The sequence below is a fragment of the Blastomyces gilchristii genome, assembly GCF_000003855.2.
Source record: "Blastomyces gilchristii SLH14081 genomic scaffold supercont1.7, whole genome shotgun sequence".
NCBI classification, from domain to species: domain Eukaryota; kingdom Fungi; phylum Ascomycota; class Eurotiomycetes; order Onygenales; family Ajellomycetaceae; genus Blastomyces; species Blastomyces gilchristii.
The window spans coordinates 817,884-831,986 of NW_003101676.1; the positions used below are offsets into that span (position 1 = coordinate 817,884).

The 14,103-nt window shown below is 41.8% G+C and overlaps 3 protein-coding genes across 5 annotated transcripts; 1 reads left to right on the forward strand and 2 right to left on the reverse strand.

The window, feature by feature from the left end:
- The first annotated feature begins 1,956 nt into the window (after nt 1-1,956).
- BDBG_04161 lies at nt 1,957-6,817 on the forward strand. 2 transcript variants are annotated; one of them, XM_031721562.1, is made up of 4 exons: nt 1,957-3,079; nt 3,146-5,387; nt 5,466-5,690; nt 5,791-6,817. In XM_031721562.1, the coding sequence occupies exons 2-4, from the start codon at nt 3,437-3,439 to the stop codon at nt 5,826-5,828; spliced, it is 2,214 nt and encodes a 737-aa protein (XP_031578162.1). In that variant the 5' UTR covers nt 1,957-3,079; nt 3,146-3,436; the 3' UTR covers nt 5,829-6,817. The 2 variants fall into 2 exon arrangements, with proteins under 2 accessions (XP_031578162.1, XP_002625292.1); XM_002625246.2 differs by having other exon boundaries at nt 3,153-5,387.
- BDBG_04160 (uncharacterized protein) lies at nt 2,480-2,923 on the reverse strand (the record flags this gene model as incomplete). Its single annotated transcript, XM_031721561.1, has 2 exons — nt 2,480-2,701; nt 2,793-2,923. The coding sequence occupies 2 exons, from the start codon at nt 2,921-2,923 to the stop codon at nt 2,539-2,541; spliced, it is 294 nt and encodes a 97-aa protein (XP_031578161.1). The 3' UTR covers nt 2,480-2,538.
- Nucleotides 6,818-7,691: 874 nt separating the features above from the next.
- Nucleotides 7,692-11,229, reverse strand: BDBG_04162. 2 transcript variants are annotated; one of them, XM_031721563.1, is made up of 5 exons: nt 10,384-11,229; nt 9,806-10,321; nt 9,649-9,724; nt 9,279-9,589; nt 7,692-9,166 (listed from the first exon to the last, which is right to left on the reverse strand). In XM_031721563.1, the coding sequence occupies exons 2-5, from the start codon at nt 10,019-10,021 to the stop codon at nt 8,075-8,077; spliced, it is 1,695 nt and encodes a 564-aa protein (XP_031578163.1). In that variant the 5' UTR covers nt 10,022-10,321; nt 10,384-11,229; the 3' UTR covers nt 7,692-8,074. The 2 variants fall into 2 exon arrangements, with proteins under 2 accessions (XP_031578163.1, XP_002625293.1); XM_002625247.2 differs by having other exon boundaries at nt 9,806-11,229.
- Nucleotides 11,230-14,103: the final 2,874 nt, after the last annotated feature.

Here is a 14,103-nt window from a genome sequence, read left to right on the forward strand (position 1 = left end):
GTTATCTCACCATGAATGCTTCATTAATACCCTCAGTACTCTCAAGAGATTTCTTGAATATGATGCTAGACTTTCATATTTTGTTTTCATCTGGTCTAACTCTCTTCATCCTTCATACACTCTCTCTTTAAGTGCTCTCTATAAGAATAGAGACTGATAGCTTGTGGAAAGTTGGTTAACTATTTATAGTATTTTTAATTAAATTGTCAACATCGCTGTGCCAACTTAGTAGTAATTCAACTCTGTAGAGATTTGGCAGCTGGAAATTAACAGGCACTTACTCTGTACTTATGAGAGAGAATGATCCTTTCTTCCCTGCAATCTTCAGCGGAGGCGGGGTGAGTGGCTCGTTCAAAAAAGAATTCCTAGTCTGTGGCGGGTTCTAGGGAGTACAAGACACCACAGAACGTAACCCAAGCCCCTCTAAATTTTGCTAAACTGATTGGCGTCTTTTTTTATTTTTATTTTTATAGTTATGTTATCCTCTTATCCGTGCTCGGCTCGAGTTTTCACCTCTAAAAATATACTCAACGACGCTACTCACGCATCACTGGCCCTTTCTATTATTATTATTACATCTTCACCATTTCCAGGGCAGGCTTAGGAGCGGGTTATGAATCCGGGACTATGGGGTTGATTCGGGATAAGGGGCCCTGGTGAAGAAGAGGCTTTGGAGAAATGTGTTTCACGCATGACATGTGGTAGTGGAGCGTGAACCACTCGCAGGGTGAGACCACACTTATTAAAAAGAAATAATGTCATGATTCGACTTCCACGCCGAAAGGATTTTTCTCTGCAAAATCGTGGCCGACAAGAATTGATTTTGCCCGACCCACCATCCAGTCGTCATATGGAGTCTTTGGAGTCTCTACAGTCTACCAGGCTGTTCTCCGGACAGTTTAACGTGGTTCTTCCGATTATCCGGGAAAAACTCTGGGCTGCCTCAAGCGCGAGGAACTTCACACCAAGGCTTCATTCACTATATCCGATCGAGGTTTGAGTGGTGCAGATGTATTCGTAATATAATTATGTGACCAGGATGCAATGCAAGGCAGGTCATCGTCCAAAATCCCTTAGTAAAAATCAGGCCCATAAAAAAGGGGACTTTTGAACCAGGATTCAAGTCTTTTTTTTGTTTTGGATCATCCATGGTTCACGATACATCATATCGAGGGACGTTGCTTTGGTTTTCCTGTTTTGCCTTTGAAACCAAAGTAATCAATAATAAATTAATAATCAGCGCTTTCGGGTTCCCACGAGGGTTACAAGGGAGACTGTTCGGGCGCGTTGTATTTGAACCCCTCCAGCCATTCCTCAGCCACAGGAGAAAAAAAGAAAATACTTCCAAGAAATTCTTATTTTAGCGCCTGGGCAGGATTTGGGTCTGCTTTTGAGCGTGAGGCTGGGTTGGGTGGATGTCCCGTTTAGCGAGGGCAAGAGGAAGCAAGCTGGGTCCCCCGAAAGCCGCCACAGACGCCGCCACGATGAGGACAGGAAAAATTCTGACCGGAATTAAAGGAGTTAGTTAGTTGGCCAATTAAGTGCAGCGGCGATGAGCTTTTTCGTGTCGCGCATAGGTGTGCATTAAGTACGGAGTAGTTACTCAGTAGATGACTGAGAAAAAAAGAATCCGACACAGAGATAGACATTCATATGTCAAACCACAACCTCACAACAACTGACGTTATTACACTTGTCTCTGGGCTGGGATCTGAGATATCCGGATAATAAGAACAGTAGAAACGTGTTCTGTGTAGAGTTCAAAGTTCAAACCTGGTAAAATAATCCTGTTTTGTTATCACCAAAACTGAACCGCTGGCGGCCTGCCTGCGGAGTAAGGTACGTACCAAGCTACCCGTCATATCGCTCTGTACCCGGGGGAATGGCAGGTTTGGCTGGTTGAAATTCGCGGGGCAGGTCGCTGCGGTTAAGCTTAGAACTTAGGGGGGGGGTTTCAATCCATGCCCGTGAGCGCTGCAGGCGGTCGTATCACGAATGCACGATGCGCGCCATATAATTGGAGCAAACGTGTTCAAACAACGAGACCAAAGGGAACGATTGAAAGCCTTGACCTCAATTGAACCCACCCAGGAACCCCCTTGCCCACCAGCTGAGCCTCAGCTCGGATCACGGAGGCATTATTTTTATTCTTGCATACAAGAAAGGAGCGAAAATAGTATCATCATAATGATGGAAGCTGGCGCTGGATCTTGACATCTTGAAAGAGCCGCATCGGCCAAAGCGAACCGAAGCCCGGCCGCCATCAGTCATCTTGAACCTTCACCGTCAGCTTCATCCAATCTCGAACCCACCTCTTCAGCTCATCGTTATTACAGACTATCCCTATTGTTATCAATTTCTTTCTTGTTCTCGCCTCTCCAGAGTCTCCACTGCTGCTTTCCATTGTTCGTTCCATTGGTTTGTTTCCCCATACCTCTCACTCTTTTGTCATTGTTGTTTCATTGTCGGGCCCGCACTTCTCCAGGCTATCCCTAGTGGAGTGGATGGGATAATAACCCCCGAGATCGCAGCACAACCTCACCGACGCCGCGCTGTTCCGGACCCCCAGTGGCCAGTTGTATCGCTGTTTGCCCCCAACCTCTCGCTAGTCAACTCAATCGTCACTCGCTTCTCCACTCCCCAAATCTTGCGACTACTTCTGCACGCTCCAGGCGACTTGTTTCCTGCTTGTTGATTGCTTCTATTAGTATATTGAGAGGATTCAAGATTTATCCCTCTGTTATCCCGTATTCAGCACTGTCGAGAGTCTCGATCGTGTTGTGATTACACACCTGGGGGTCCTCAAGAGCGAAGCTTTGACGATCATCGGGTCTCCGTTGATATCATCTCTTGTACGTGCAACTGGCTGAATAAAACTGGGCCTGCGCTGTTGATCTGCTGCTCCATTGAATGTGGAATTCATCTCCTGCCACAACAAAAACTTCCAAAGAGAATAACTGCGAATATCAGGAGGACTTGGATTCCTACAGCCTGACTGCGAAGCCCCTCTGGCTCATTCTGGATCGTGAATGCTTCCGAATCCTGGCATGACCATTTGACGAGAATATCCATTCAGAGTGTAAATTTTCTCCACCTCTTGAGAGCGCTGGCTGCAGCTTTTTAACTTTTTTTCCTAACTATCTAGTTTACAGAGCTGAACGACAGGGCTGTGATAACAGATACTCCTGCCTTCCCCTCGCTTAAGCGCCTCCCTTGCGTACAAATTCCCCGACTTTGCGAACCGCCTCATTGTGGCCCAGATTCATTCCGCAAGTTGCACGCAATATCCAGTTATCCCACACACATTTCCTCTTACAGCCGCGCTCCTTTTGGAAATACTTCTTTCTGCTTGGATAACAAGAGGTCAATTGTCCAGGAGATACCTTAAGATATCATTCACAATACTGCAGGAGGAGAGCGAACGACGCCGCCAAACATGGCAACCGTAGTCGCCCCGGAACAGTCACAGCACACCCTACCTCCTCTCCTTCCAGCTCCATCAAACAGATCGCCCCCCCCTCCAGACTTCAAGCAACAAAATCTTCCTCAGCTTCCGCGCCACCCTCCACCTCCTCCACCTAATCATGATCTGAGTCAGATCCTTAATTCTGCTCCCAAGAGAAAACCTCTGAAGCCCCCCCCGCTCGAGGTTCTCGATAATGCTATTGTCCACAATTCTCCTGTCTCTCCTGTAGTCATTGATCCTCCGTCAACCCTGCCCCAAGCTTCCAGTGTCCCAATAGAAGATGATGTGAGAACCTTCCCTTCTAACTCCTGGCGACCGGACGAGTTGATGCTGGATAGTCCTGGCACAACACAGCTCCCACCACGCCAGAGCTCACTTTCACCTACGACCAACTCCACCCTCTCTTATCAAACTCTCCCGTATCGCCACAAACTTTCGGATAGCGTACCGGAATCTTTACAAAGCATCCCAGAGCGCAAGGATTCGCTACATCCTGACCAATCTCAGCAAATGACATATAAAATCAATCATAGCGGAAGCCGTGGTGGCTCATCTCGAGGTAGCCTTGAAAGCATACCCCAAGAGAATGAGTTATATCAACCATTACAGTATCACCATATGGCTTTCGAAGAGAATGTATATGATAGAAGTGTTAACCGTGGGTCAAAGAGCTCCATAAAGTCTGCCTCTGGCTCTTCCTTGGGAGGTGAGCCAGGACCAGGGGTATATTCGCAAAACTATTTGGCGCCAGCACGAGGCTCAACGCATGGACTTACAATTCCACGACCCATTTCAGCATACTCGTCTTCGTCGGATCTTGCAGCGCGAGGCCGATCTCCACAGCTCTCCCCTAATATTCATGCCCGTGGTGTCTCTGCACATTCCGCCGCGTCACCAGATACCCGACCTCTCTCTTTCGTAGACCTCCTTAACGTACCATACCCTCAGCCTGAGCCAGGCGCGGGAACCTTGGAACATGCCCATCTACGCCCGTTGGTTGGAAACAACGCATCCCTCCTTAGCCACAAGCAAACTTTTGACATGTATTTGGCCAATGTTAAGAAGACAAATGATCCTGCCGCTCAGTACGAATTTGCTGTGTTCATGATCAATTCCAGCCAAGCAACCGAGGACAGCCAAGCGCCTACTGACTCAACACAGCCGGAGAAATCCAAAGATATAACTAAGGCTAGCCTATTACGAGAAGCTAAATCAATCCTCCAACGCCTTGCTGACCGTAGTTATCCCTATGCCCAGTACTACCTGGCAGATGGCATTGCGTCCGGTCTTCTTAACAAGGGTAAACCCGACTATGATAAAGCGTTTCCGTATTTTGTTGCTGCGAGTAAGCATGGCCACGCAGAGGCTGGCTACCGTGCTGCCCTATGTTTTGAATTTGGCTGGGGAACCCGAAAAGATGCAGCCAAAGCTGTCCAATTCTATCGCCAGGCAGCATCAAAAAATCATCCGGGAGCGATGTCAAGACTCGCCCGTGCATGTTTAGATGGTGAAATGGGCCTCGTTAAACGGTACCGGGAAGGTATTACTTGGATGAAACGGGCAGCAGAATCTGCAGATCACCAATACAACTCTGCGCCCTATGAACTTGGCCTGCTCCATGAAACCGGATACGGGGATGACGTTTTCCAAGACGAAACGTACGCCGCGCAACTATTTACGAAGTCTGCGGAGCTAGACCACCCCGACGCCGCTTATCGCCTAGGAGACGCTTATGAACACGGCAAGCTTAACTGTCCTGTCGATCCAGCGCTCAGTGTGCATTTCTACACATGCGCTGCGCAATTGGGACACCCCATGGCGATGATGGCATTGTGTGCGTGGTACATGGTTGGCGCTGAGCCTTTGCTTTCAAAGGATGAAAATGAAGCATATGAATGGGCTAAGAGTGCGGCTGAACTAGGTGAGCACTCGGAAGTCCTTATTTACACCTCACTGCCCAAATCAAACTTAAACTAATTTTAATCCCCGTTGAACGCAGGTCTCCCCAAAGCACAGTATGCTGTTGGCTACTTCACTGAAATGGGCATCGGATGCCGCCGCGACCCCCTCGAAGCCAATGTTTGGTACGTCAAAGCAGCTGACAAGGGTGACGAGCGAGCGAAGCACCGCATGGCAGCAATCCGGGCAGCAGCATCTGGTGCAGATCCCAAGTCCGCGGCGTCCAAACGACGAAATAAAGGAGATCACCGAGCTGCCTCTCCAGGTGAGGGAGCATTTCTTTTCCCCCTATCTTTGACAATTAGTATACTTGAAATTCCATGAACTTTTTACTAATTTGCGAAATTTTTTCGGTATATACGCAGATGACAAAGGCAAAAACAAAAGATTCATGATCTTTTGATTTATTTTGAATTTGAATTTTGAAAAGTTCGTTTCTTGAAATCTAGTTTTCACGCCTCGCATATACGATTTCTCAGATTCATCCACGGTGCCTTTCTTGCCTCTTGAAAAATCAATCAGGTCTGACGTTGGATACCGCCGCATATATTTGATGTCGTAATATTTTGATATCTGCCCGCTCATACATATACTTTTACACTAATATCTCTCGTCAATTTATCTTCCTGGCTGTGTCCCACTATCTTGTTTTTATCATTCACTACGATACCATACTTTATTTTACTGACCATATACTAATTGAAAGCTAACTTCCCATTTTCCCGCTGGTTGTTTTTTTCTTCGTTGAGAAAAACGCCTTTCCTATGCCTCTTTCCCCTCAGGTCTATGCTCTCCTAGAACTGTATTGTGCGAATTTTCGTTCACGCATGATGCAAGATATGGCTCTATACCTCTCCGTTTATTTATCCTGCTCTGCTAGTTTCCTACTTAAACCCTTTCTTCCCCCGCCATCTCGTCGTTTTCCTTAGAAAATGGCCACACCTGTCGACATAGCGTTCAGGTAATGAAGAGGCTCTCAGGTGTTTGATACAGCGCAGAAAAAAATAAAAAATAAAAATCGAATCCGGGGTCCATATATAAAGGGGTCAACTAATCATCTCTCTTAAAAATGCTTACTTGTTATTTGAATTCTTTCGGTTTCGGTTTCCTTGCCCTCTTGGAGCTAATTGTTAATGCATTGATCTGATGACTCTTGGTTCCTTCTTTTGTTATTTCTCTTTCTGTTCCGGCATGGCTCTTGACTTATCTTTTATTTCTGTTGTTGCTCTTACATCCTCTTTTTCTTTTATTTTATTTTTTTAACTTTTACTCTGGATCGTTCATGTCTTGTTTCTTCGCTATGATTGGTTTTATTAGGTCACATACACATACACATACACATACACTTAAACAAGACAATTTAATCCTGGTTTTTAACCATATCAACACAAACCCTCCCTTAAGTCGGTTGTTCTCTAAATCGCAGACAACTTTGCAAGAGAGCCAAAGTAGACAACACCCAATATTTTCATCATGAAATCTACACTTCTGACCCGTGGCCCCTTTTGAATTACTCATCATGTGTGGCTTATACCCTTCGGCATATAGAAGCAAAACGCTGTTCCCTTCCATCTTGTGTTCGGGATTACGTATCCCTCAGGTTCGGTTTGGATGGTAAGATACACGGATGGATATCAATAGCCTTGAATGGGAGGTACACGTGGCTGGTGAGTTTGCTCAATGGTCTTCTAACATTTAATAGCTAATCACTTTTTATCTTGTAATGCACATGTACATACATAATCTATTTTCTCTTCTTAGTTGTTTTTCTCAGGTGTGTTGCTCGTTCGTTGATGGAATAAATAGTAGGCGGCTAACCAGCGCAGGATTTCCTTTCTCGGCATCCTGCCAACGCTCACGCACTACGCTACGTCAAGAAAGCTGAGGAGGTGATTTAGATTTAGAGGTATCGTTCCCGTGCAGCAAGATCTGATCTGTTGGTTGTTGATTTTGGGAAGACCTTACCTATGTTTGAGAGCGGTCCAGTACTCGCTACAGCAGGCTCAAGCTAGATTACACGCTCGCAAGAATGTTCTTGGCTCCAGGGTCACAACATACATCTATCGACTACTAGGCCGCCTGGTTAGAAAGGAAAATCCAACATTCCGATAACCCTTGGGGCTATTGCAATAAGTACGAGATTGATGCTTGCTGAATGGTCCCCCAGTTTAACCCACCAGCTAGGATAACTTGAGGGGTTAGAAACAAACCACGAAAAATTGAGGATGAAGAATTTTACATGGTCTGTATGGAATAGCTGTTCCCTGGAAGATATTACAGAAAATAAATGAGATAGATCTATTAAATGTTCTATCTAAATTCAAAGACGTTATTCTAAGCCCGCGCCCCCCGGAAAACAAATGCCAGCGCTGATTTATCAAAGGATAGAGGAGATGCCCTTTTGCCCTAAAGAAAGAAACAAAATTAAAAGCAATGAAGGGAGATCTGGAGTAGGAAAAAGGGCGCTACGTCCATATGCTGCCCAATGGGAATAACGTGACGTATACAAGGGCAAACATATCCGAGTACAGATACATCAAACCCAAGGAAGATGGGGGAGGAAGAGATCATAGAAAGGTTATTATATATAGTAGGTCGCTGATAAAAAGAAAAAAGAAACAAAATATCATCACACGTGATTTGTTAGGACTAATCCGATAGCTCTTCCTCCGGATTTTTGGAGATGGTCTTCTTCTCCCTGATCGTCTGATCCGAGTCGATCACCATGGTCAGTGAATAGCTTTCAGTTAGGGTGCTAAGAAGCCCAGCAACACCAATGAGGGCACAGCAGACAGCCCATACGATGCGCAAACTGTCCGTGTACGCCTCTTTAAGGTGCAGCTTCTCAGGCCCATCTTCCATAGCCAGAACCACCCGAACAAGCCCAGCAGCGTCTTTGCTCAATGTTGCCGCAGTGGTAGCGAATTCCGGGTATCTGAGCAAGTTCTTTCGCATCTCGTTTTGGAAAATGACACCACCCACGGCAACGCCGATTGCCTGGCCGAATGCGCGGAAGAAGCTGAAAAACGCGACTGCAGTGGCCATGTAGCCAGGTTTTGCGGATGCCTGGATTGCAAATCCAAGGGCAGGGAATAAGAGGCCCAATCCCATACCGGCGGGAAGCAGAAGAAATATCCAGGCTGCGATGCTGGTGTTGACGTCGAGAATGGTGAAGAGTCCCAAACCAAGCGTAGATAGGACGAATCCCAACCAGACTGCCCAGCGCCAATGGCCTGTTTTCGTCACGAGAATACCGGCGATGGCAGCGATAGGGGCGACGGTGAAGGTCATCGGGAAGAGGGAGATTCCGGCGACTATGGGAGTGTATTCTTTGACAGTCTCAAAATAGAGGGGCATGTAATACAGGCCACACCAAAGGACAAGGCCGTGCAAGGTTGTCTCTATGTAACTTACGATTGCTGTCCTGGTTCCAAAGATGGCTATGGGGAGAATGGGATCGTGGGCCAATTTATACTCGTAGATCATTGTCACGATGAGCCCAACGAAGCCGATGAGAAGTGGAGCCAGCGTTCGCCAAGAATCCCATTCATACATCACACCACCCCAGGTCACCGGAATTAGGAATGAGGTGGTGCTTCCAATAAAGAGAACCGTTCCGATGTAGTCGATACGGCGCAGTTTCGACAGCAGCGAAGAAGGGACAAAATTCAACTTCAAGAAGAGGAGGATCAACACGGCTCCGACACCAATGAATGGAAAATTTATATAGAAGATCCACCTCTGTAATCCAATAAATTGAGGCTATTAGCGAACTATTCCTTCCAGGCAAAAAAATAATTCTAACCGACTTTAGATGAGGAAAAAAAGCATTGGCGGGATTCAATAGACTTACCCATGAAACATTTTGGGAGAAACCACCTCCAAGAATTGGGCCAGTAACTGAACCGACACTCCACATAGCACTAATGATACCAAAATAAGTACCTCGCTCCCTCAGTGGAATAAGGTCAGTTATTACAATCTCAGTGAGAGCAATAAGCCCACCACCACCGACTCCCTGGATGGAACGTCCAACTAGCATGTTGGTGAAGTTGTTTGAAAGGCCAGCAATAAGGGTCCCCACAAAGAATAAAGTGAGTGAGACAAGTATCATTGGCTTGCGGCCGAAGATATTAGAGAATGAAGCAAAATTGGGTTGGAAGACTAATCACGGCGGTTAGTCGAGTCATTATAAAAAGGGATGTATAAAGTTTGATATTTACCCGTAGAGCACAGTAAAAAGGAAGTTCCACTCCAAAACGCTTCAATAGCGGTACCTTTTAATTGCATTGCGATTATCTATTGATGTGATTTCAGCAAGAACCTTATACATGTTGATGGAAATGGGTGGGAGTCAGCAGGTATTGTGTACAAACTTACCGGTAGAGCGACGGATATGGACGTGCCATCCAATGCGACCATCAATGTGAGTACCGCGAGAGTCATTAAAACAAGCCATGTCCGGGTAGAAGGGTGGAAAACTTTGACATCGCCAGCATTGTCAGACAACGAGGACGAGGAGGGGGTGGCGGCAGTGTTGTTCATGTTATCGGATCTTTCTTTGGAGTAATCTTCGGAATTCCCTCCTGAGGGCATAGTATTTTGGTCTGCCCTTTGAGTATGCGCTTTAGCCGTCGTAAGTTGAATAGGAAGCAGTCGTGGTTCTGGCCAATAGAGAAGAAGGAGCCAAAGGCTTTTCAGTCTTCAATTTGTCAACAAACGGAAGTTCTCGATGCTATGGCGTGTTCTTATAGTTGTCAATGGAAGTCAGTATACCGTAGAAGAGGAAGAGTGCTTGAGTCAAGAGATAGGCAATTTCAATTCCATCTGAGGTTTGTTGAGGCATATATAACATTTAGTTATACAGAAATGGGATAAACTTGAACAAGGGCTATTCTGCAAGCACGGGCTTTGCATTAGTCCGTAGACAAGCTCTTGAGACTGGCGGGATAAGTTACAATATAACGTTATGGACCAACTCCTCGTCATGGCAGCAGTTCAGATTAGGCAGACCCTTTTCTTGTTATTTCTGGGATCTTTGAACAACAATAACAATCGGGCGCATAGAAATCCCCTGACTCCGGAAACTCGGCCGAAGTTTCCACCAGCCTCGCAGCTCGAAGGCCGGAGCGGTTGAAGGATAGCTACCCCAGCGCTTCAGCATCCTTTAACAACACACAAAGACAGTTCCATTAGTTAGTCGGTCCATGAGTACCTGTTAGACCGGCATTGTTCATCAACGGCAAGGAAAGGAATTTCTTGTTAGAACCCTCCATTCTCAGTAGAGGGATCAGAAGTAGTCAACAAAATTCTCAAGAGCTATCGCATGTAACAGCTCAACGTACACCCATGAGCCATCTCATCTCCTAGAGGAACCGTCCAGAGTGTACCGGCAGGCATTCAAAACAAGTCAAACTCGTATCCAGTTTGCCAGCCAGAGTTAAAACTGGGTAAACAGCCCACTGCAACGATAAGGATCTCGACGCGATCTGATAACTTCTGATCTTCCGGCAAGGGGGGTCCCGAGCTCGGGAAGGCAGCCATATTATTTTGGCTTTGAGCTTGTCCATCGCGGGTCAATTTCTGTGGCCGATTTAAGTTGCCCCGATCCCATAACCCGTACGGCGCAATATTCGTCCGATTTGTACAGAGTACTGAGGCGGTGGTTTTTCAACTCAACCCGGGTCGTTTGGTTTCATATTCTCTTTTATTTGAATGAATGCAGCTGAATTACTCACGCTTTTATTAGCTTTGTTCAAGGATTCCAGTTGTGTATTCATTCTCAAACTCAGATGCTTTTCATGTTAATTTGTAGAAAGAAAGTGTTTAAAATGTTTAAAACAGTTTTTATAACTTAATTTTTTCTCTTAAAGTAGTTTTCAATTTATAAAAGTATGTTTCAGATGATTTTCTTCAGTAGTATTAAATACTTTTTGTATTTTGAAGTATATTTTTACAAAATTGTTATTCTGTTTCTTATTCTTATTATTATTTATTATTATTTTTCAATTATAGATGTTTACAGTCAGAGACTATAATATCTATCTGAGAACTAAAGTTCTCAGAATTTTTTAGTATTGTTAACTAGCTAACTAATATACATTTATCAATTTCAGATATGCAAAATTAGAAAATTTTAGCTCAGAATATAAAAACTCTTTATAAATTGTAATATTTTCAACATCTTTTCAATAACTTGAAATTATTTAAAAGATATAATAAAAGAAACAGTTTTAAAAATAGACAAAATTAAAAATAATGATAAAAAAGAAAATAAAAGAAAATAATAATAGAAACTTTAAAAATAGTAATTGATTATTTAAATAAATTACATCTTAATTTCTTATATTTTTTCATATTTATAAAATTCTGAATTTAATTATTGTTTTATAATAACTTCAATTTCTGATAAAAAAAATCTATTAAATACTTAATTTCTATCTCAGTTGAAAATAGAAATTTTATATTTAATTAATTTAAATTATATTATTCTTTTAATTGATTATTATTATTATTATTAATATTTAATTATAAACAAGTTTTAATTACTCACTTACATTTGCTTATTCAGCTTAAGAAACATACTGTTTAATTTCTCAGATAAATATAATAAAATATATAAATAGCTGTATATAACTTGTATAAATAAATTTCATATAATTTACAGCTGTTAATAAAAAACAATTATATAAAAAAAAAACACTGTAAGAGTGTTATAAAGTTAATATAAAAGCTTTAAGTAAAATGAAATTAAATATTAAACAGCTTATATAAAGATTTTAAAACTATAATATATATAATTAGTAATTAAAATACATTATTGTAAGAGATCTACACTGAATAGATCAGTATAAGATTTATGAATCTGATATAATAAAGAGAAAAATGTTAGAGAAGAAAAAGAAAGAGAAAGTGTAAGAATCAGTGATTAAAGTGAATATTTATACATATATGTGATAATGTACATAGTGAAGCTTCAGAGCAGAAGAATCTATACATGTTTATAGTGATTGAGAATTAGTGATTGAGAATAACTGAGAATCAGAGTGTATATATTCAAGAATGAAGCAGTTGAAATCTGTAAAGTGTAACAGAATAGTCTATATAATTGATCAGGCACAGTCTGTCACATTAGTTCTCTCTTTTCAGAAGCAGTTCTCATCAGTTAAGAGTCACTGTTTCAGATAATACAGAACTCAGAGTTCAGATCAGATAATTATATCTGACTCATTTTATAAGATATTGTCAGCTGCAGCTGCAGGGTCTCTTATTAAGAATATTCTTAATCTTTTATTCAAGTTTGTTATCTTCTTCTACAATTCCTGATGATTGTCAGTTAAAAGTCAGTTAAGAAGAGAACAGATCAGTAATAGTACAGCAGAGTAAGCTTATATAAAACACATTATAAATCTCTGATAAAGTATTAAGACAGTAGTTATAACTGTCTAGAATCTCTGTCACTGTGTATTTCATATAATAATAGTTCAATGTACAGAATGAGTGTGTGATCTGTATATTCTTAAGATTCAATCATATCAGATCTTCTATCTTATATTACTCAGTGAGATCTCAGTAAATATTGATTCAGTTCTCTTAATCTTGTTTAGTACTTGTTATAAAAGCTTCTACTCAGTCACAGATATCTCAGAGTTTTGTTACTATAATATCAGTAATCTGAATCAGACTGCAGAGATTCAGTGTGAACTGTATAATTTCTAGAAGATTTAATACTTTTATATAATAATTATATATAAGAAAGAATAAGTTTATATCTGTTAAGACAGTATCTTGATCATTGATAGTAATCTCTGTATATAGAAGAAGATTATATCAATCATCTTATAAGTGATTACAGAACTTATAAAGATAATTCTTTACAGTCTGAATTGTCTGTTCTGATATATTATCAGTCTCAGAGTGATAGATAGTTAATAAACAGTGTATAATCTTGAGAACTTGACAGATTCTTGTTCAGAGAGTGCTTACAAATTAATGACTCTGATCTGATACTATAGATCTTAGCAATTCATACATCTGATAGAATGAGCTTCTTAGAAAAGCTTTAATAACTTGTTCAGTATTTATCTTATTACAGAGTTTCAATATTATATTCTTACTTAATCACTTTATAATGACCAGAATGTTTCTACAGTTCTTACTCTCAGAGAGATCAACAGTGAAGTCAATTATTACATCTTACTAGATTCTATCAGAAATATCAAGTAGTTTCAGCAGGCCTTTTCTACAGTTCTTTTACAAAATGATAGAGAAACAATGATTACAGTTTCAGATGAAATATCTGATACTGTTTAATATCTCAGATCAGTAGAACTTCTGAGAGACTATTCAATACAGTTATTCATAACCTGAATGACTGATCATATAAAAGTCATGTATCTCTTGTATTATCTGAGTGTATAAGAATTCAGAGTGAGAGACTCAGCATTATTCACAGAATTATAAAGTGTTATTATCATTGATTGAACATTCTAAGATATCAGTTCTTATATGTAGTTCTGAGAGGAATTAAGATGCTTCTTAATATACTACTTCAGTGAGTACTTGAAGAAGTTCATTAGTTTGAGCTGTTACATACTATAATTCATTCAGTGTAGATTTAGAAGAAGTTGAGATATTAGTATCAGTATCAGTGTCAGTGACAGTTCAGAGAGAGAGTG